This window comes from Heterocephalus glaber, unplaced genomic scaffold (assembly GCF_053883595.1).
Source record: "Heterocephalus glaber isolate CG9 unplaced genomic scaffold, H.glaber_assembly_v1.0 deba00001733, whole genome shotgun sequence".
Taxonomy (NCBI): domain Eukaryota; kingdom Metazoa; phylum Chordata; class Mammalia; order Rodentia; family Bathyergidae; genus Heterocephalus; species Heterocephalus glaber.
In genome coordinates, this window is record NW_028258444.1 from 7,993,499 (window position 1) to 8,015,762 (window position 22,264).

Here is a 22,264-nt window from a genome sequence, read left to right on the forward strand (position 1 = left end):
GGTCTAGGCTAATCAGAACTAGTCACGAGCTTCTCCTGAATCACATGAGCACTGAATTGGCATTTGCGAACACAAGATGTGTGTGTATCTTAGGGGCTATCTCTCCTCTAAAGTTAGATTGTACTTTTTACTGTAGTAGGAAACATTTAAGGACAACAAGAAATTAGAGAACAGCCAGCTTTCATATGTACATTATTCTTTATCAAAGGCCCTGCCCAATTGCTAAATATTAACTATACTTTTTTCCTGCCTTCTGCCTGAGGTAAGAATCTTTAATTATTCAAATGAGCTATCAAACTGTTGTTGCTCACACAGTGATGGGGGCAGTTGGCTCTTTCCCACCCATCCCCTTAGCCAACTCCTGCAGAGACTATGGGACCAACTTCCAGAAACCACGGAAGTGTTCACTCCCTAGGTCAGTGACAATGAATGTTTCAGAGCTTTCAATGATACAAACAGCCTGCTGCGGCACACGTGTCATAGGTTCGCCACCACTGAACTGGGTGGTATTTTGCCTAAGTAGGAATTGAGGGGCTAAGAAAGAAATCCATTACAATCTTTGCTTTATTTGGGATACAAAAGAAATGTTTCCTGACCTATTTACTGAAAAGTGAATATCAAAATAGCAAGTAAACAACAATGATAAATAAAAACACTCTAAACAAGGGATTACAGATGTAATTGTTCTCAATCCACACAACTGGTCATTTAGATCTTTACACTGAGCTACACTGCCATCCATTTTTGTTTTTAATTTTGAAGCATGGTCTTGCTAAGTTTCTAAGTTGCCCAGGCTGGCAATGAACTCAAGATCCCCCTGCCTCAGCCTCCCAGAGTGCTGGGATTACAGGTGTGTACCACTGCTCCTGGTTTAGGGGAAAATCTTCGTTATGAAAGGACTTGGAATCTCAGGCCCCTTCTGGAGATTTTTCTGTGCCCCCTCATAAGAATATAAAATAGATATGTCTACTTTAAAACAGGGAGATGTTTAAAGTAAATACGTCAGAAGTAGGGAAATTGCAGTGTCCATAATCATTTGTTCTCTTTGCCAACATTCATGTCATGTTGAGGGAGAGGAAACTCAGTTTCCAGCACATGCCAGAACTCAGCTGCATACAGCAACAACTCCACTATTTCAATCAGAAAAGACATTTGCCAGAGGTCGGTAGGGAAAGTATACAATTCCTGAATGGACAGATACGAAGATTTTGAGGCTCCACAGCCCAAACAGTGTCCAAAATTCATACCTCACAATTTGCTGCTTCTTCCTTCATGAGATCCAGACCCTGCAGCTCATACACAGACTCTGACCCCCCCAAACTTCTTCCACTCCGCCAAGGAATGGGAAGGCAAGCTCCACCCAGCAGCATCAAAGGGACACAGGGAGGCGAGGGGATTTTCATTACTGACTCCCAGTTCAATCTGGGACCCGTAGCGCTACCGGGCCACACCTGAGTCACCTGCACCCTGGCTAGGAAGGAGGTAGAGAAATGGATCACTGGAATCAAGAGTCAGAGCTGCAATTCATAAGGTAAAAATTACCTCTCAAAGACAAAGCTGGTCAAGGGTGTCACGATGTCCAACAGGATAGCCGTATCGACTGGATCCAGACCGGGCAGCCTTCATGTGTTTATACTCAGCTTCCATTGTATTTCTGTCCATCAGGTGCAGGAACTGGGGTAGCTAAGCACAGCAATGTGGTCTCCTATCCTCTCAGTGTCAATGACAAAAGTCGGTGCCCAACAGTGCCCTGCCATGACTGCCACTGCCACCACTTGGACCCCAGAGAACAGGTAAGAAAATCTCAAGTGAAATTCTGGTGACATATTTCCATTATTCATAGAATAATGGGTTACTAGTCCTAGAGAAACTCTTAATACACTATCTTGTCCAAATCTTTCAATTTAAGTAACTGCATTTTTATTACTCTTTCGAAAAGCACTTATGTCAGAAAAGACAGTGCTTAAAATTTGGAATTTTGAACTGAAAATTACATGAAGCTAGAGTTTCCTGGATTCACATAATATATTTAAGGGAAGGAAGCCATTATTTTTGAACTGACTTTACATAGTAGGGACTAATTTAACCTAGGTAATGGAGCTCAAAGGGTTAGCCACCAGGATGGCTTTTACTGGACACGGGTACCATTGCTCAACTTGGAAAACTCGCTCCCAGAACACACTTATTTCCACATGCTCAAAATGTGTCCTATCTTTAAGGTTTTTAGAACAAGGTGATTTATTGCCATCTACCTTAAAGGTGTAGCCATTACATGAACTTTCAATGTCTAACAGTGATATCATGCTGCGCAGTGCAGTCAAGGTCAACCCCAGAGGCCGGGATCCTTGTATGTTATGTGCATGAATAGCCACGTCTTCTCTGCACAGAACACTATCTAGAATATTCTTCTTTTAAATCATTAAATGGATATTTGCCACACCGGATTGTTGTATAAAAGTATCTTAAAATTAGTGCTCTCTCTCGCTCCACAATCCAGAGCAGAAGTTGGAAAACTATAGCTTTGAGCCTAGCCAGTTTTCATGTGGTCCTCAAGGAAAGAACTACTTTTACATATTTAAACAGTTGTTCATGCACACACAAAAAAACCCCAGCCTAAAATTATTGCTATTTAGGGCTTAACAGAACAAAATTCACGGACCTTCCGAGTTAGATTCGCTAAGGGAGGAATCTGTTCTACCAGGCCACAGGAGGACTCAGGCTCTTCTACCATGTCCTACCACTACCTGACGTTGTCTTCCTTTCCACACCTTCCCTTTCTCTATCTCAGTACAAGGAGGAAGGAGAAAGTAAAGTCAAGCACTTCTTTAAAAAAAAAGAAAAAGTAGGACCGGAGGTTGTATACACTACTTCCACTTAAATGAGAGGCCAGAACTATCACAGCCCTCAGCCATAGTTAACAGTAAGACCAGGTGGGGAGGATATCTGTTGGTGGGGAAGAACTTGCTCAGCTGAAATTCTCAGGCTCTATTACTCAAAGGAATCAGGGAGGCAGAGTAAGAAGCAGGAATAAGCCTTCCACCCATTCTTCAGTCATCCCAATTCATTGGTTGGTGCTGAGATATCGTAATGGTTAAAAAATCTCCTAATTCTCTCTACCTCATGTATCAGAATAATTTTTGTGGAGTGTTTTCCCTCTGTGGGAATTCCCTGTCAACAAATACATCTCTTCAAAAAAAAAAAGGAAAGCAAATGTGTAGAAAGATCTAGGAGAGGACAGCAGCTAGGGATGTGGGAACAGTCTGGGATAAGACTCACCAGGTAAAAGGGAGGTATTTAAGGATCCTACAGTTAATGGCCCAAGTAGCTGAAAATTATAATAGTTAAGTTCCTCAGCTGCTTCCTGTCCTTCCTAAGGAGGCTTGTGGAAGACACTTTAGTTGCCTATCTCTGGCAGACTCTCAATTATAAAACTAAGAGCCCAAGCCCAGAGTAAAACACTCTAGTTAGGTTCCGGGTGCCTGCAGGTGAATCTAGTCTTCATTGAAAGCGGGCTTCTTATCACCCCATTTCTTGTCTGATATTTTTCAGAGATGGTGTTAGATGCTCGCAGCTGGGGAAGAGGCATGAAATATCTGTGATAATCTCCACATAACTTTCCTGAGGAAAACACCAGACAGAACCAGCTTGCCAGAGCCGGCCAAACCCTTGCGGGACAGCAGCACCCTGAAGACATGGGGTCTCAGGAGGGGGTGTGAAGTCTCCCAGGCCAGACAGAACCTTGAGGCAACTGCACACACCAGCTATGCTTAACACCTGGGACCAAGAGCGAGCAGAGGAGATTTCCCAGGTAACAACTGTTATAAATTGCAGGTCGGCTAGAGCAGAGAGTGAGCAGGCTGAGAAAATCACAGCACACCATGCCTTGGGGGAAACAAGCAACTGCAGGAAGAAGACAAAGCAGAACACTCAGTGAGGGTTCCTGGAAAACAGAATGGTCAGAGGAGACAACAGCTTTAATGAAAAGTAAGAACACTTAAAGAGACTCCTTTCAAACATAAAACGTCAGGCAACTAAAAAGCATGGTTTTCAAACAACTGCCTACATTCATACAAAAGAGGATGGTCACTTTTGGGAGCTAATCTGCAGTCTAGAAAACATAAATGGAAGAAATCAATTCAAAAACAAAAAGAATATCTTTTACAATCCAGTTGCAAAATAGGAACTACTACAATTGGTCTAAGCAAAAAGAAATGTGATCCAGCAAAAGGATGCTTACAAGCTTGTCAGCACTGGGGAAGCAGCTGTCGCACTGTCTCCTTAGAACTCACTACCAAGTAACTGTCGCCCAAAAACCTACCCCTGTAGCGGATGCGACGTCCCCCCGCCGCTGTGCTGCGCATGTGTGGACACCGCCCCGCACTACCCACCCACCCCCACCCCCCCGCCCGCTCGTGCCTATGCTTACTGATGTCTGGTTGATAGGAGGCAGGCTGAAAAAAAGTCTGAGACATGTGACGTCTGGTTGATAGGAGGCAGGCTGAAAAAAAGTCTGAGACATGTGGGCTTGCTTTTTCTAAACCTAACGTACACAGGAGGCATGCTAGATGGGGTGTGGAGTTATTATCTATTATCTTGTAGCTAATGTAATATGGAAAACTGCCATTATGTCGCAAGATTTGGAAGTGAAAAAACATACTCCCTCCCCGCAAAAAAGAGGCGATCTCTGTGTGCATAGGCAGACCAGGCATATGTTTAATACATAGTGAGGAATAATTTAAATTTTAGAAGTACTGTTTTAACTGCTATAAAGACTTGTGTGAGCCTTTCTGGATGGGTTTCTTATGGGTTCACATTGCTCGCAAATGTAAATTCTTACAGCAGACTGCCTTTTTAACACGTTCACTTGAATTAGTTAAATTAGGCTCACATTAGATAGCCTCCAGCACTGCAAAGGTAAACCGGATGCTGGTTTGCACACAGACAGAGCAGTGGGGCCTCTAGCTGCCCTTATCAGGACTGATGCATCTACTGCTGCCAAGATGCCCAGCCGCCCCCCCCCCCCCCGGCACTTACCAAGCTGTCTGTAAGTGCTATGCTTTTGATCTTTCTTCACTCAAAGGGTGTGCTTGCTGGTTTTTCATCCCCAAGACCTGGCCCTGCATATGATCAGTGAACATCTACTAAATAGTCAAATTAATGAAATACTAAGGAATAGCCCTGCACAAAGGTATGTTCCAGGCAACTTGGAATTGAAAACGGTCTCTCTCACGTCTGGATATAGTCCATTTCTTTAGGAAAGGAGGCCAAATTCCAAAGTAGCTAAGTTTTGCCTTTATAGGAAAGTATCTTCCTTAAATTTTTAAAAAATATTTTGCTGTGAAACATAGCACACATACATAAAAAACATGTAGTTTAACATGTATATATGAAGTGAGCACTTAGGTAACATCTAGGACCCAAGATTTAAAAAAAAAAAATTGTTAGATCTCCAGAAGCTCCTGCTACACCTCCCCTCAGCCCCTGCTCACTTAGGCGACACCTGCCAGTCACCGCCCACTACCTCCTCTCTCCAGGCAACCAAAGTCACTGCCCAACCCTTTATGCAAATAGTTTAAGGGTTTTATCATGTATGTTTAAACCCTCCAAATATATCATTTGGTTTAATTCCTTTGCACAGAGATACTATAGTTCCCCAAGATGAAGCTAGTTTAAACTTTTAAGAATTTCACGTCTAGCAAGTAAAGACATTCTGCTGAGTACAATGCCTTTCCTTATATCACACAGATCAAGCAGTTTTACCACTATTTGCCATTTTCTTATGATTAGGAAAAGAACAGTAGAATACAAATAATTCATAGCAACATGTTTATTTAAGCACAAGCTAAGCTTTGATTTACAAGCAAATATTTTTAAGGAAGAATCACAAAGGACGATATTTTCAAATATGCTATCTACATAAAAATTAAACTTGCAGAATTTACAAATTAATGTTCTGAGCAGACATAAATTATACATCCTTTTGCAAAATCCCATCTACAGCATTTAAAAATTCATACAGGCACAAACAAGATAATCTTTCTTTACAATCTACCCATTTATATAGCCTTCCCCACCATAGAGGATAGTAATTCCCATCATAGCTACCAAAGTTTGCAAACATGGTGTATTTAAAATATATTTAGCAGCATATAAAAATTAGACAAAAGGGAAAGGAAATATGACTATTAAATTAAAAGAGAAACTAAAAGGTAATAATAGAAACAACTCCATAGGAAAATAGATCAAAATATCTTTGTTAGGACATCAAAAATGTTTACCATCACAAAATGTATGCACAGCACTAATAAAACAACAATCCAACAGTGTTTTAGTCCTGAGCACAGAATCTAGCATGGCTGCAAACTTTGCTGAGTGTGAGTAAATGCCATATCTAACACAAACTGTTAAACATTCTGTGTTAGTAGATTCAGGTCACTTTCATTTTATGAGAAATCAATAATACTCTCCTTAGTTCTCCATTATATTAAAAGTGCTTTGAAATTTGGAAACATTCTATAGACTGAGATAAATACCTGACAACAGACCACAATTTGACTAATATTTCCAATATGCTTAAATATGCAAATCATCTGAACAGACTACAGGAAAGAGCTAACAGCGAGCTGCATTATATTCCAGGTGTGTTTTCTGTCACAAAAGCAGACATGTTATAATTCAAATAATTTGAAGGAGTCATTTTAGCGAGGCACAAAAATGCAGCCACAATGAAAGTGTGAATCGAGCCATATTTCAATTATAGGGTACATATTTATTGATAGATATTAAATTAAGCACACAGGCTAGTACAGAATTTCATTAGAATAGCATTTATATTTAGCAGCTGGATTCAGATACTTTTTCCAGTTAATCCCACTCATAAGTTTTTGCCTAATAAATACAGGACAACATTTCCCACAAAGAACATACAGAATATTAATCACAGTATCAGTTTATGATTTCTCTTCATCTGTGTCTAATAACTGGGAACATCTTCCCCCAGGCCTCCTGTGTCAGAGCTCTGACCATCTTGCAAATTGTGAGCCTTCCAGATTCTCACAGTCCGATCACTACAGAATAATAAAATTAGAACAAACATGAACAGAGTCAGAAAAGTAAAGAAATAGCTCTTAGAATTCCTTATTATGGAAACATTTTTAAAATTAGCCTTTAATAAATTTAAGTAGAAACATACATTGCCTCATAAGAATAGCAAACATGTACTATAATCAGGACAATGATATTAGCCTGTATTATCAGGGGCTTACTCTGTGCCAGGCCTTGTTACTATGTGCCTTTTGCATTCATTTTAACACATTTAGTTTGCTTTAAGTACCCTTAGAGACAGATAGGCTCAGACACACCCACCACCACTTTTTTCTTCTTAAGACAGTTTCTCACTATGTTGGCGAGGTTGGCCTGGAATTCTTGGATCAAGCAATTCTCCTGCCTCAGCTTATTGAGTAGGCAGGACTATGATATGCTTTTTACTGATGAGTAAATGGTACGTTAGATTATAGAATAAGTGGCAGAGATGATATGCAAATACAGTCGGACTCTAGAGCCTGTCTCTTAAACTGGAGCTGCACTTGCTATTTTAGAGAATGTGTGCTAGAGCAGGGTCAGAGGTCCTCTGGCACAATCCCCCAGGTCAGAGTAAGGCATCTGGGCAAGGAGGGGTCAGGCTCAGATTTCCAGGGGGCTGGTGAATCTTCTAACAGACAGGGAGAACTGTTTTAGGCAAAATTAGCAAATAAGCCCAAAGAAAAAGCTGGAGATGTGGACTAATATGCCTTCTGACGTTGAATGTAAAAGGTGAAAAGGGTTTCTGATAATCTGAAACCCCATAAATATATGCAATTACTACGTGTCAGTGAGAAATTAAAATACAAATTAAAAAAGAAAAGTGTTTCAGAGAAAGTTTGTTTGCATTCACTCAGCATGTGGATATCAGGATCAGTCATTAGACCATCACATTTCCTACCCTGTCTCTCCTGGCTTGAAGGAAATGTTTCTTTTCCTAAGTTCATGACAAACCCAAAGGAAAAGAAGGGTTTCTGTAGAATTTTAAAGCTAAAAGGCACATCAGAAATTTCATGGTCCATTCTAAAGAGATAACTGTTTAGGGACATGCCCAGTGTGGGGGAAAAAATAGGCAAACCTTTGAAAAAAACCAGGCTTTCTGGATTTTAGTCATGTGTCTCTCTCCATTGCACACAGCACTGATGACAGCAACAAGCTGTGTTCATTCATCTACACAGTCAGTCCTTCCATTTACTCATTCAACCAACCATTCAGCACATGTTTATTAAGGACTTACTCTCCCCCATGTACCATTCATTCTAGGTGCTTGGGATACAGATTTAAAAAAAAAAACAAAACACGTCCTCTGGCATTGTAGACCATATATTTCAGCAAGAGGAAACTCATAGTAAACTGTAACAGATAATAACAGTAAATTAGGAGGTGACGAGTACTATGGAGGCAAAAGGAAAAGCAGAACACAGCAAGTGGGTCAAGGGGCACTGTGTGACAGGTACGCTGTGGAACAAAACAGCTGTGATCCTCTTCCTGAGAAGGACTTGGGAACAGGATCTCTGGGGGACAGGCATCCAGAGAAAGGGAGCAGCGGCAGCAAATGCACTAAGGCAGGTGTGATCCTGGCACATGCAAGGACAAGCAAAAAGATCAGCCAGGCTGCAAGAGAATGAAGTCGGGGGCATAAGTCAAGGGAGGTGACAGACATTCAGAGGGTCAGATCGAATAAGGCCTCAACTCTCAGGGAGGTGGGGGACCACTGTAAGGTTTTGAGCAGAAAAAAATACAACTTGACTTCCATAATTTAACAGTAGAGCCAACAGGATTTTATGAAGGATCAGAAATGGAGCATAAACTACAGAGGTGAATGAAGAATTCTGGTTAGAGCAAATAAAAGACAAGCCATCCGCTAAAATAAGGAAGGCTGTGAGTTGCACAGCTTTCTTATGAGAAAGACCAGAATTGCAGTTTTTGGATGTGTTAAGATGAGCGAATCTCCACTCTAGGCAATGATACACCATTATCAGATCAGCCCTTCTACTGTACAGGAAGAGAAAGCCAGTCAGAATCTCTGAAACAACTGTTTTCAGACACTGGGACCCAGGACAAGACTGTGCTCCCCAAGCAAAGGGAAATGAAGAGGATGAACTGTAGCAGCTCTGACTTCTTCTGGAAGCACTTTCCACAATGCAGCATGGGAAAGAGGAATCCAAGCAGCCAGCCTCAGAACTGCTGAGTTCAAGAGACAGAAAATAAAATCTAGAGTCTACAGTAGTTGGAATTTGCAAAACTGAGAAAACAAGGGGAGAGATCTATTTAGAGAAAGAACTCTAAATCTCTACAGGAGTCCCCAAGTCTTTCACTGAATGTTAATTTTCACATGGTTGAGGCTGTAAGTCCAGAGAAAAGCAACAGCCAGGGAGCTACACACTGAACCACGCTCAGAGTTCACACGGGGGTATGACAGGATCAAGTTCTGACTGGAGAGACATTGCAGACACCTGAGACCTTCACTAGAACCAGAGATTTAAATTTTATTAGAGGAATTAACTAGCCCTATTGTAAAGGCTACTTGGATCCGACTTAAAAAGCTTAAAAACAAACTGGGGATTTAGCTCAGTGGTTTCGATGCCTGCTGTGCAAGCACAAGGACTGAGTTCGATCCACAGTACCAAAAAAAAAAAAAAATGAAACTGAACCACAAGTAATTTAACTGCCTGACAAAGCCCAACACCTTTACAGAAATCTAACAAAATCAAGATACTCAAAATGCAGTGCTATAATAGCTAACATCCATTAAAGTTTTACTGGATATGAAAAGAAGCAAGGAAAATGTGACCAATCATCACAAGAAAAATCAATGGATGACACCAGAGGCAGAAATGACAAATACGATGGAATTACTACGTGAGGACCTTAAAGTATAAAGTGTCTCAGCTTTCCCATCTATAGAGATTATAATTATAATGCTTACCTTCTAAAACTATTATGAGGATTAAATGTGTTAATGTCTGCAATATACTCAAAACAATGCCTTGTAGACAGTACGCACTGTAGAGATCTTTGATAAATAACAAGCATAACTAATTTTAAAATAGGCCCTCTGGGCTGGGAAGCAGCTCAGTGGTAGAGTACTTTGCCTAGCATTCGAAAGGCCCTGGGTTTAATTCATAGCAACCCCTCCCCAAAAAGCTTTTTGATTTTATTAGTTATTTTCCTAATTTTGAAAGTTTATGGTAAATACATTTGCATGTGATGTACTTTACATAAAATGAAAGTTTAGTTTACTTCTTCAAAAGTGAGATCATATTATGGAAGAGAGATAAGTATAGTTATATCACATGTCAACTCCTGCATCTTAGTGACACACAATGCTTAATCTCATACGTAGGATCACATCTTTGAGCGTATTATTTTCAGTAAATTATCAAGGACACACATTTCCAAGGAGATAAGCAAAGGCAGAGACTCTTAAGAAAGTAGTACATCTTGGAAACATCCTCAGTGGACCATCAAAGGTAATTACCTCAGGAAAACAAATATAAATGTGCTATGATGTATGTTACAGATGAAAAAAAGTAAATCTAAATGAAAATAAAGATTGTATGGCATCAGCACAACTAATGAGAAATGACACAGAACTAAAGTAGAAGTTTTTAAATTAAATCAGGGTATTGATGCATTTCGGATAGATTGAATCATGGCAATGCTCAAATTAAATTAACTGATTCACATATTAAATAGAAAGATGTTTAAGCAGCACTTTCTGCACAAAGCCTTATTGATCACTCTATAACCCTGCTCTGTTTTATTTTTCACCATCGCACTTATCAACATCTAACATATTGTATTTCTTTACTTTGCTTCTTCTCATTAGGATGGAAACTAGAGTTTGGATCTGTTTTGTTTACTACTCTATTCCCAAGAGTCTGAATCGGTGCTCGGCTGGAGAGATTCATTGTGAACTAACAAATAAATAAACAAATGAACCAATCAACCCAATCATCCATAAGAGGGCGGAAGCAGACCATGTTATGTACATAAACTTTAAAAGGAGGGAGAGGCATGGAAATATTTTTAAGAATTTTGTTATAAATATGAAGAATGGCAAATTTGTTGCCTTTCTGAAAACAAAAATCTTTAGAAATTAGTCATCTATTTTTTTTAGATATTAAAATCATCAATGAAAGATGTGGCAGCAGACTCACTGTTACAATCACAGTGCTAAGATTAACACTACTGTCAGGTAACCTGGGACCTCAATTCAGTGCTCATATTGTAATTGCAAAATATAAATTAGGCATCTTAAAGCAGACCTAAGAACAAGGAGGCCCTCCTATGCTGATGTTTCTAGATATTTGCAACTGATGATAGTTATTAAATCTGAATACAAACAACCAATAGAGCAAAATCATATGGGAAAAACTTACTCAGCTGCAGTAAAAATGTGCGTGGAATTAACACATATGGCATTGATAGGACTATCATGCCCCTTCATCTCTCCAACTGGCACACATGTATCCATGTTCCAGAGCTTCAAAATGCCCCCTCTACAGCCACTGAGCAAAACTGGGTGGCCTGGCACCGTTCCCAAGGCACAGACCCAATCTTTATGTGCATTTGGAACTTGCTGAGAAAAAAAACAGAGAGAGACAGAGAAAGTGAGAAATGTCATCAGCTTCAGGGGAACCTTCCAAATCAGACATTTTCATACCAAATTAGTTACATTTTCATTGATAAAACTCAACACTTGGAATGCTGAATGGCATGAAAAATCATACAAGTTCATGTTCTATATAATAAATCAGTGATTTAAAGAAATAAACTGTAATTTGCTCCCAATTTGCCTCATTAATTTCCATCATTATCTATATTAAAAGTTTATAAATGTTAAAAATCTATAGAATTGAAAAAATTCAGAAAGTACTCATGGTCAGTACATATCTCACCTTTCTAGAGAATGTATTTGATAAAATACATTTGAAAACTACAACCTCATATGTAGACTACAAGGGCTGCGACATAAAATCATCAGTTTAGGGCCAGGGATTTAGCTCAGTGGTTCTACCGCCTGCCGCGCAAGCGCAAGATCCCGAGTTTGATCCCCGGCACCAAAAAAAAAAAAAAAAAAAAAAAATCATCGGTTTAAACCTTTGCTGGAGAATATAGATGCCTAATACATTTGTTTTGTTTTGCTTTTGCAAAATGTCAGATATAATCTATATATTTTGTAATGAACAAGCAATACTTACAAGACCATATGACTGTAATTTACGTATTAATATATTTATATGTACAATATATTATCACAACCATGAATGTATACTATAAAAGAAAAGCTTTAAATACAGTGTATGCATCTGTTGCCAAGTTTTTTCTATTCATCTTTATTCTACTTGTCATTTTCATCTGCTGGTTACAAGTAGGAAAGTGGGAGCAACTGCAGTGCAACACATGTGTGTATGTAGAACATGCACAAGGAAGAGAATTTTACCTGTTAACGAATTCCTTTCCCAGAAAGTTAGTGAAAGAACTATCATTCTATAGGAAATACACTCCTAGATATATGAAAATGCTCTTTGGATGAAGAATCCTTTGTATTACTGTGGACCTCAGTTAAACTTGATACTCTTTGGAACATATGTGTATCCAATAAAAACAAAACAAAATAAAAAACTGCAACTGCTCTCCTCCAAGGCTGATTTTATTTGATATACACATGTATGAGACAATTCCAGGTCTTTAACTCTTACCTGTTCTCCTCTTATCTAGCAGGTGTTTAGTGTTGAATGCTTCCTTTCTTCCAATTAGTATGTCTGGTAATTGATAAATTATTCTTTAAGAGGAAGCCCTGATTTATACTACCCTTAAACAATGAAAATCTACACAGAAGCTCTTTAAGTTCTTATATAAAACACTGAGTGGTTTTGAAATGTCTATAAACTATAGAGGGTTTTGCATTACCTGAAGAAGGTCTTTTTGACCTATGTCCCATTTCTTGATTCCGTTGTCTCTGGACCCACTGAATAGGCTATCCCCTTGAATGGTTAGTGCTTCTATGCCATCGTAATGAGGTGGTTCAAAGTTGTGGGTAGGACTTACAGTTCCAAGAGCCCCTTCAGTTACATCAAACATCTAAAAGCACAAGCAGAACAGTTATCTCATTTAACTTTTCAATAAACACCTGTGTGTATGCATTCATAGAGACACTTATTTGTTGTGTTAATCTGACATGATTTGTTTTGTTATAATACTTAGCCTCCTTTCTTCAGTGGCTAAAGTATACTAACCTCTTTGCAAGGTTCACATCTATAGTCTGATTCTAACTCCTACCACTTTCATCACTTTAACTAACCTTAAACGAATGACCCTAAGGATGAATCTGAGTCCTATTTCACATCAATTTTGCTTGCATGACACTTGCTTTCATGTCTGCAGGCTTTTAAGAATGGCAACCAGATCTTCTCATGTCTGTGTACAGAAATGATGGTTCAATAATAAAAATATTACATATCAATCCAGTTGAAATTCAAACAAACTGCATGATTATTATTTCATCACTGTTAGGCAGCACTGTGGACCTAGAGATCAACTCCAGTTTCCCAAAGCTGCCGTTCAAAACTGTGTCACTTTTCTTAGATGCCCTCACCTCTACTGGCTGATAGCCTCATGTTTTCCTGAAAGAATAGAGTGACCTCAAGTAAACTTGGGGCACTCTATTCTAAAAGTTTCCTTTGACCTTCAAATATCTTCTTGCCATCCTCAGAGCCTCACGTGAACTTATTTCCTTGCAACCCTCACATCTACGATTGGATTCTAACTTCTACCCTTTCATCAACTGTCTACACTCCACTCATACCACACTGTCTTCAGCCCTGAGCCCATTTCTAAGCAGATAAATAGTTCAAGTCTTCTGAACTTAACTTCCTCTTAACTACTCTATTTTCAAGTCATTCAACTCTATTAGTTTCTAGAAAAATTACTTACATTTTTCTTACCTCTATTACTGTATCCTCTTTCTGTTACTATTGATTGCCTTGGCCATTCCCCCAACACTGTCCTCAAATCCTTTCTCCTTTACTTGTATCATCAACTCCACCTCCCTGAACATGTGCTTCTATTTGGATGCCCTCAAAGCTACATCTCCTGTCACAGCTTAACTAAAGCTCTGGACTTGCATTTCTAATGGTCTGTTGGCCTGCATGTGAATATCTTCTGTTTCAACCTTAAATGTAACATTTTGGGAATCAAACTATGCATTTTTCCCAACCTTATCTGCTAATTTCATGCAATTCTAATGGCTATGATATACTCAGTATAAAAGATGAAGATGATGAAGATGATGATGAAGATGATGAAGATCATGATGATGATGATGGCAATGATGATGAAATTCAATTATTCACTGGAAGGCTAAGCTAAAAGATCTTAAAAATCTCTCCCAATCTATCGCCCATGAAAAATGGGAGTACATAATTAAATAGTAATAAAACCAATACCTACAAATGAGTGAACAACTCAAAAGAAAAAGCAAAGACTAGAAGATGTAAAAAAGGGTATGGCTTAAAAGAAAGGGTCCTGCATGAGTCTGAATACTTCAACCCTATCATATATAATACACACTTTGATGTAATGGTCCTTGGAGCCAGTGATGATTAGATCTTGTCCACTGGAAATATGATCTACAGTAAGGCACATAACAGGGCCTAGATGTCCCGTTAACTTTCCTGTAGACTGAAACCTTTAAAAAGAAAGAAAAACAACTCTGTTTGAAAGTATTTCTTGGAATGATGGGGATGAGCCTCAACATGAAGTAACCTCTATTCTTTCATAAAATTGTTCACTAATTTTCTTTTTTATTTCAGCTCCATTTGTATGAAACTATCCAAATTAGGGTTAAAAAAATGGCCAAACCAACATATTGTATGATGGAAGTTCAAGATCCTACTTAAGTTATTCTAAAGCCAAACAATTTCATTTAAGTAGTAAAGCAGCAAAATTTTGAATAAATGCTAATGCCTAATATGGACTCCCTCATTATAAACTTTAATATGTTAAATGTCTAAAATTGTGACAGACATATGACTAAGATTTTTGATCTTTGTGTTTGAAAAAAGCAACAATATCACTGATTAACTACCAAGTCAACAAAAACATGGAGAAATATTTTCACATGCATGCACACATTTTTCACATACACATACAGTACACACATCATACACACATATATGCACTCATATATGTGCATAAACCAATGCACACACATATATGTATATGTCCATCAGAAGGTAGTCCATTTCATCAATTATTATAAAGATATGAAAATGACTAGGACAGATATTGAGCTGGAAGAAAAATGTGTGATGTCAGTGGTCAGAGGATGATAACAAAACTATTTCACATTTCTACTTCAAACTAAGCTCGGCTAAAGCATAAAACCTCACATTTCATTGCAAATGAAAATCAAAGAGACAACAAAAAGCCTTACACTTTAATTGGTCAATTTTTCTTGTTAACAACTTTATCTTTTCAATACATCTCAGTTTACATCTATTTCATTATTTTATATTCATAAAAACCCTGGGAGAATTTATATTATTAAATTAATTTTATAAACTGGAAAAGTTGAAATAGAGCTTGTTTAAATGATGTTAAAAAATAATTCTTTCAAAGGTACTGGTGAAACTTAGACAAGAATATATATTCACCTTTATCTAATAACACATTTGCAGACAAATATTAAGTGATCATAACATAAATATTTTCTATTTCTCCTCCATACATTTTTTTCCCAGCAATGGAAATTAAAAGAAGGCAACATTGTGAGTTTGTTAGTGAGGTCAAAAGAGACATTCAGGGTGGTTGCACTAAACAGAAAAACCCATGATTTTACATCTACTTCTGAGACTGTAAAATTAGATTCCATAAGAATAACATGTTAGTAATGTCTGAAGTTGTATTTGTGATATGCAACAAGTATTTTTTCTTAAAAATTCTACCTTTTAAGGTCCCACATTCTGACAGCATTTCCAGAAGCTGCATAGAGGAATGTGCCCGTGGGGTTGAGGGCCACTTGATTGATTTGGTTCTCTCCAGAAGGAATAGCTACAACCCGGCTTGTACTTGCAGAGCTGGCATCTCCAAGACTAACTTGACCAGAAGACCTGCATAGACACGAAGCAAAGAAAAACAAGTCCTTTTCCAGACATGAATCAGGCTGACAGCATCTTCAATTCCTACGAAAGTAGCCTGTAGGCAACAAGAAGAACTTGGTCTGTTTGTCACCATATAATACAGTGCAAATATCTGGCACATATACATGTCTGGTGACTAAGTGAAAGAATGAAATAGGATGACATGTTTTAAAGCTCTTAATTTGATGTCTATTACAATGCTAGGCCCTGAGTTAGTAATGACTAAAATATCATTCAAAAAAGATTAGTTGTAAAAGATAAAAACTTAACAAGTGATATAATTCCATAAAAAATTCATTTTCCTACAGGTTTCAGAATTTCTCGATGGACTGGGCTTATCAAATTCCTTTTTGTAAAAGTTGCTTTTTTGGATTATAGGTATTGGGACTTTTAAAGTTCTTTGCAGTTTTTGTTACTTGACCTAAATTTCAGATGAGAATCTACTATGTGTAGTAAAGTCTTAATTATAGCTTCCTATGATTTCTACTTCTTCAGGAAGATTCTAGATGGTACTTTAAACCATTTTAAAACATCTTAGCTAACTTCTAAAATATTAAGTTACAACCAATCTTTTCAAATTTGATGCTAGTGATTCACCTGGATTGGTAAATTTCTAATGTAATATATATAATTCTTTTTCTACAAAACTTCTCTCAAGAGACATTCAGTATGGAAAATAATTTGTAGTTCTCAAATTATAAGTTACTTAAAAATTAATCATCTCTACTATATGTACTATACAAATGAGTAAAAGCTAACCTTTTCAATTCTCCCATCCCTCATTTAAATACTTACAAAGATTGCTCAATTTCAATTATATAAAATGATTCACCAATCTCACAGCAAGAAGAATCACTGTTTTAGGTTTTTTATCGCATTTATAATATCAGACAATGAGCAAAAAATTCATTCTCCAATTGTCCAACACAACCTACAATTAAGAAATTTGTGCTAACCTCAAAGTAGTCTCAGGCTTAAAATTATACTCAGTTATTCAATACCTCTTAATTAAAGGTTTCAAGTACTTCTCACAATGGTAATTAGAGCCATTTTACAAGAATTGTATTTATTTGAAGCAAATAACATAAACCATTTGCTTCCATCAAGTAGTACATAGTATGAAAATGTAATATCTTAGTATTTAAGAGAAAAACATGATATGTGTACTTCTATCAAATATAGTTCATCTCTTCCTGTTTATATCGGACTCTTATTTTGTTAATCTGGGTTTTTTTCTTATTTTATCTGGGTTTTTTATTGTGAACACTTATAACAATCTCTGGAGTGGCCAGGTAATTCTATATTTTCTTGTGGTTTGTAAAACAAGTAACTATTTACTCCTTATGCCATTAGTTTTTGAGTTACTTACGTCAGTGTTCGAATGCACTTTGCTGAGTCTCTGATATCCCACACCTTAATGTAAGATGTTGACACTGTAAAGACCAGACTGGTGTAATTACAGTATTTTACAGACACAACGTTGCTGGGATGACTGCCTAGGGACATGATTTCCTGCCCAGTCACTAGATTCCATACTTTACAATTACGATCTAAAACAAATAAAAACAGAAGAAATACTGTCAATAGGAACTACTTTAGATTCTCTTAAGTGTAAAAAGTATTTCAACAATTTCTCTTCTCTAAGAAGGAAAGAGACAGTAAAATAGTAATTATTCAATTAGCACGTTATCAGGCCTCTTCATCATTGAGACTCTACAGCAGGTTTATAAGCAAGGTAGGTATAAAAGATCAGATGAAAGTCAGGGATATCTGGTATATGCATTGTATGCTATTAAAAATATAATTATAACAATGTTTGAAATAATCATATCGAAAGAGTCTTGTCTTGAATTGCCCTGAATTTAAAATGTCCATCTAGAATCAGTTTCTTCAAAATACTGGATTCTGCTTTGATCACTCCTCTATGTCTCACAACACACGTTTTTGGGGGTTTTTTTGGCCCCGTACCGGGGATTGAACTCAGGACCTTGTGCTTACAAGGCAGGCGCAGTGCCACTGAGCTAAATCCCCCATCCCTCACAACATACTTTTATAAACACACATACCCTTTTAACCCAGGGAACTGGTGGCTTTTATTTTTATATTGACCCAAATACATAATCACAAAACTTTTCTATTTTGTTTTTCTGACATGTTGAGTATCTAAGTAAAGAAGATAAATCTGAATCACTGGAACAGTATAGTATTTTCATGGAATAGCTTTTTTTCATTAGGGGAATTTCTTGTCATTATTCTCAAAGTTCTAGCTAGTTTTTCATACTTCCCTTATAGATAATGAGCAACAAATGTTTGCTGATTAAACTGAATCTTGCAATGTACCTAAATTCTAAAAATTTTTAATAGCTCCTTAAATTCCTGTGCATGCTGCCCCCAGCCTCCCTGTCCACAACTTCTCTTGCTTGTATTCTACCTTTCAACCCAGTCAGACTTCATTTCCAAACATACCCTACTTTTATTTCCAAGTCTGCTATTTTATTTTGTCATCAACCCTTACATGTCAGCATGTAAATCATCTTACAAATTTCATCCTAAATGCCTCATGGTCAAAGCTTTCCTGGATTCTTTTTTTTTTTCTTTTTTTTTTTTTTTTTTAAGAGACAGGATCTCACGATGCAGTCCAGGCTGGCCTCAAACTCACAGTGAGGCTCCTTTTTTTTTTTTTAATTTATTTATTTATTTATTTTTTTTTTTTTTGATACCGGGGAATCGAACTCCGGTCCTTGTGCTTGCGCAGCAAGCAGCGAAACTGCTGAGCTAAATCCCCAGCCCCTTTCCTGGATTCTTGCAACTACACATAATCTCTCCCTTTTCTGAACCCCAAGACCTTTATTTTAGAACTCTTCAAAGTTGTTTATAGTTGATTTCTAGTTGCTTGCAATTATATCAAAGGGATTAAGAGTGCAGGATTGGAAATGAGTGGACCAAGGTTTCTAATTCTGGTTTTTCTACTTACTAGCTAAATTTACTTGAGAAAATTATTTAATCTGTTGAATCCTGAGTTTCTTTATCATTAGTATGAGGATACACTATGTAACTCACTAGCGTTGTTGTGAAAATTAAATGCAATGCATTTGTACGGTGCGTCAGTCTCCCATATAGTATAGAAATGGTGCTTGCTATTGTCTTACTCTTTTTAGCAGAGTGTATATTTTAATGGCCTTTTGTAAATCTGTATATTAACCTACATTACAAGATTCAGAATCTTGCATTCAGTAAGTGCCCAAATTCTGAAGGGAGATGTACTATCTCACCACTGCACTCAACAAAACATCAAGAGACTTTACTTTCTTTTTAAGTATGCAGCAGTTTCATATTGTATATAATTCCTGGGTTGAATCAATTATCAGAATCTTTTTTTTTTTGCTTAAATTATGATATTGGTACATTTTAGGTATACAATACATTTACATTTATCATTGGGTGCTTATACCTGTACGTGATGTATCTTGGTTCTTATTTCTTCCCCATTACCTGTGCGCCCTTCCCTATATACATAGACTTTGTTTCCATTTCTTCCTTTTCTCATAATTTTTCCTTTCCCTTCTTTCCTTTCCCCTTCCTCTCCCACTTCCCCTACCCCTTTGGACCTTTTCTTTCTATTTCAAATTATCAATTATTTGTTTTAATCCTTATTTACACTTTCAGTTTCTCACACTAGAGAAACTATTTGGTATTTACACGTGTGTCCTATTTATTTCACTTAAGAGTATGGCCTCAGTATGCATCCATTTAGCTATAAATGTCTCTAGTTTCTCATTCTTTATGGCTGAGTAGTACTCCATTTTCTTAAACAGTTTAACTTTTTTTTTGAGCCTGTTGAAAAGTTAACCTTAAAAAAAAACCTATTAAATATGGGCCTTATAATTACTAGTACCTTTTGATCCAGTGAAGAGAAGATCATCAGTAGAATCCACACAAAGCACAGCTTTTGTGTGTCCTTCCGCTATGTGAACACACTGAAGTGGAGAGTCTCTGATTACTTTTGAAGCAGGAAATGGGTTGATAATGCCCCTAAGGTGGGGAAACAAACAAACCAACCAAGATTCACTTCAATGTCTCTATCACGGGAATAGGTTTATTTTTTCCCTGATTTTAGAAAGTTTTTCTTTCATAAAAGCTAGACTGATCTCTTGCTGTTTTTTAAGCAAAAGAACAGAGATGAAATGTGAAACATTAACATCAGTAATGGAATGCCTCAACTAATTAGGCATCTTTCTGCAGCTGTGTTCTGCAAACAAGAAAACCAATGACATCCTGGGATTTTCTTTTGAAGAGTTTCTGCTTTCTAAAGTTTAAAGAACCAATATTGGCCGCTGTTTGGTATATTGAATTCTGGCAAATTAGGAAGCGGCAAAAAGATGAATAACTGGAAGACATGGCCCCATGTCATGCTGGAGTGTAAATCCATGTCAAAAATAACATGCTGGAGAGAGTATAACACATAACCAGCAACACTACTAAGAAAGCAATTTTCAAGCAAACACTGAAAAAGACAAGATTAGAATTATTGCATGGACAGAAATTTAAGGGAGGTTTATTTGAGAAGATAAGAAATTTAAAGGAAAAAATTCTAATAATCTCAAAGAAGATTTAAAACTGAGAATTTTTTTAAATGAGGCTGTACAGGGAACTTAATCCTAAATTTAATATTTCTGGAATTTCTGCTTATGGCACAGGCTATGCACTATAGGGATATAAATACTATCAAAACATTATTCCTATCCTTTAAAAAGCTTAAGATAGGGTCTAAGTTAAAACAATTGTATTGGGAAGGCTAACGATGAAAAGGTGCAAATTTCCAATGATGAATGTTATTATACTGTATACCTAAAATGTACCAATGACTAGAATGAATAATCGATAATGCAAAATAGGAAGAAAAGGTCCAAAGGGGTAGGGGTAGTGGGAGGGGCAGGAGAAAGGAAAGAAGGGAAAGGAAAAATGATGAGAAATGGAAAAAATGGAAATAAAGTCTTTGTAAATAGGGAAGGGTGGAGGGGGTGAAGGGAGGGCTAGGAAAGGGGAAAAAATAAGAACCAAGATGCATTATGTAAAGGTACAATTCCCAATGAGAAATGTAATTGTGTTGTATACCTACAATGTACCAATAAAAGAATTCAATAAAGTGAAAAAAAATGGGCAAAGGACATAATAAACATTTATCCAAATAAGAAAAAAAAAAGAAAAGGAATTAAGACATAGTAAATCTATTACTTATAGGAAGAAGAAAAATTATGTTGAAATATGTCCACAGAAAGCAGATGGTGTAATTCCAGTCCAAACACAGGGATAAAGCAAAACTGGTGCATTTCCATCTTTGTGAAAGAGAGCAGTCCTCAGAAGAAAAGGTGCAGGGCAAAATAAACGACCACATTAAGAAACAGGGAGGTAGAAAGGGCATCTGGGGGAGGAGGGGAAAGGAGAAGGGGAGGGGAATAAAAGTGATCAAGATGTGATATGGATATGTATTGAATGCCAAGCTGCACGTGATCACTGTATACGGAAAACATACTAATAAAAATAGAGGCAAGGTACAGAGATGGTTAAGAAGAAATGCTGGTCCAAGACAGGTGAGATCTGACAATGGAGCCTTACTCAGTGAGTTTCAATGTTTGGTTTTAAATTACTATGTCATGGGGTTTTTGAAAGGATTCTAGAGGCAAAATCATTGTCAGAACTCTAAGAACTCACAAAGATCAAGAAAGGGAGCAGAATGCATAGACTTGATTTTCTAAGCAGGAAAAAAGATTTTAGAAATTAGAGATGGGTAAAACTTGCTGAGTCAAGAGAGGAAGATAATAAATAAATCATTATAAATACTTCAAAATACATGTTCAGGGGGATGTTGTTTGGGGTAGAGTGCTTACCCAGCATGCATGAGTTTGGGTTCAATCTCCAGTACCACACAAATTTTTTTGTGCTCACAAATCTCATGGGCAAAGTTTTTTATAGGGTTAAAAGGCAGCAAATTAGGAAATGTCACTGTCACAATATATGTTGACCCTGATAAAACC

General features: G+C 37.3%; 1 protein-coding gene and 1 long non-coding RNA gene across 14 annotated transcripts in view; one reads left to right on the forward strand and one right to left on the reverse strand.

The window, feature by feature from the left end:
• The first annotated feature begins 1,415 nt into the window (after positions 1 to 1,415).
• On the forward strand, positions 1,416 to 4,396 carry LOC110344000 (uncharacterized). The gene is made up of 3 exons (XR_002386268.2): positions 1,416 to 1,531; positions 1,666 to 1,793; positions 3,550 to 4,396. It is a non-coding gene; the product is annotated as an uncharacterized LOC110344000 (long non-coding RNA).
• Positions 4,397 to 5,812: 1,416 nt separating this feature from the next.
• Kif21a (kinesin family member 21A) overlaps positions 5,813 to 22,264 on the reverse strand; it is a 133,974-nt gene continuing 117,522 nt past the window's right edge. For 11 of the 13 annotated variants that reach the window (XM_087200046.1, XM_004855008.4, XM_087200043.1 and 8 more), the window contains 7 exons: positions 20,125 to 20,261; positions 17,599 to 17,779; positions 16,035 to 16,199; positions 14,659 to 14,776; positions 13,000 to 13,170; positions 11,466 to 11,665; positions 5,813 to 7,067 (listed from right to left, as the gene is read on the reverse strand). In XM_087200046.1, the coding sequence (XP_087056172.1) occupies positions 6,974 to 7,067; positions 11,466 to 11,665; positions 13,000 to 13,170; positions 14,659 to 14,776; positions 16,035 to 16,199; positions 17,599 to 17,779; positions 20,125 to 20,261 (1,066 nt within the window). In that variant the 3' untranslated portion in view covers positions 5,813 to 6,973. The remainder of the gene's footprint in view (positions 7,068 to 11,465; positions 11,666 to 12,999; positions 13,171 to 14,658; positions 14,777 to 16,034; positions 16,200 to 17,598; positions 17,780 to 20,124; positions 20,262 to 22,264) is intronic. The other 2 variants (XM_013075937.3, XM_013075936.3) reach the window with 1 other exon arrangement.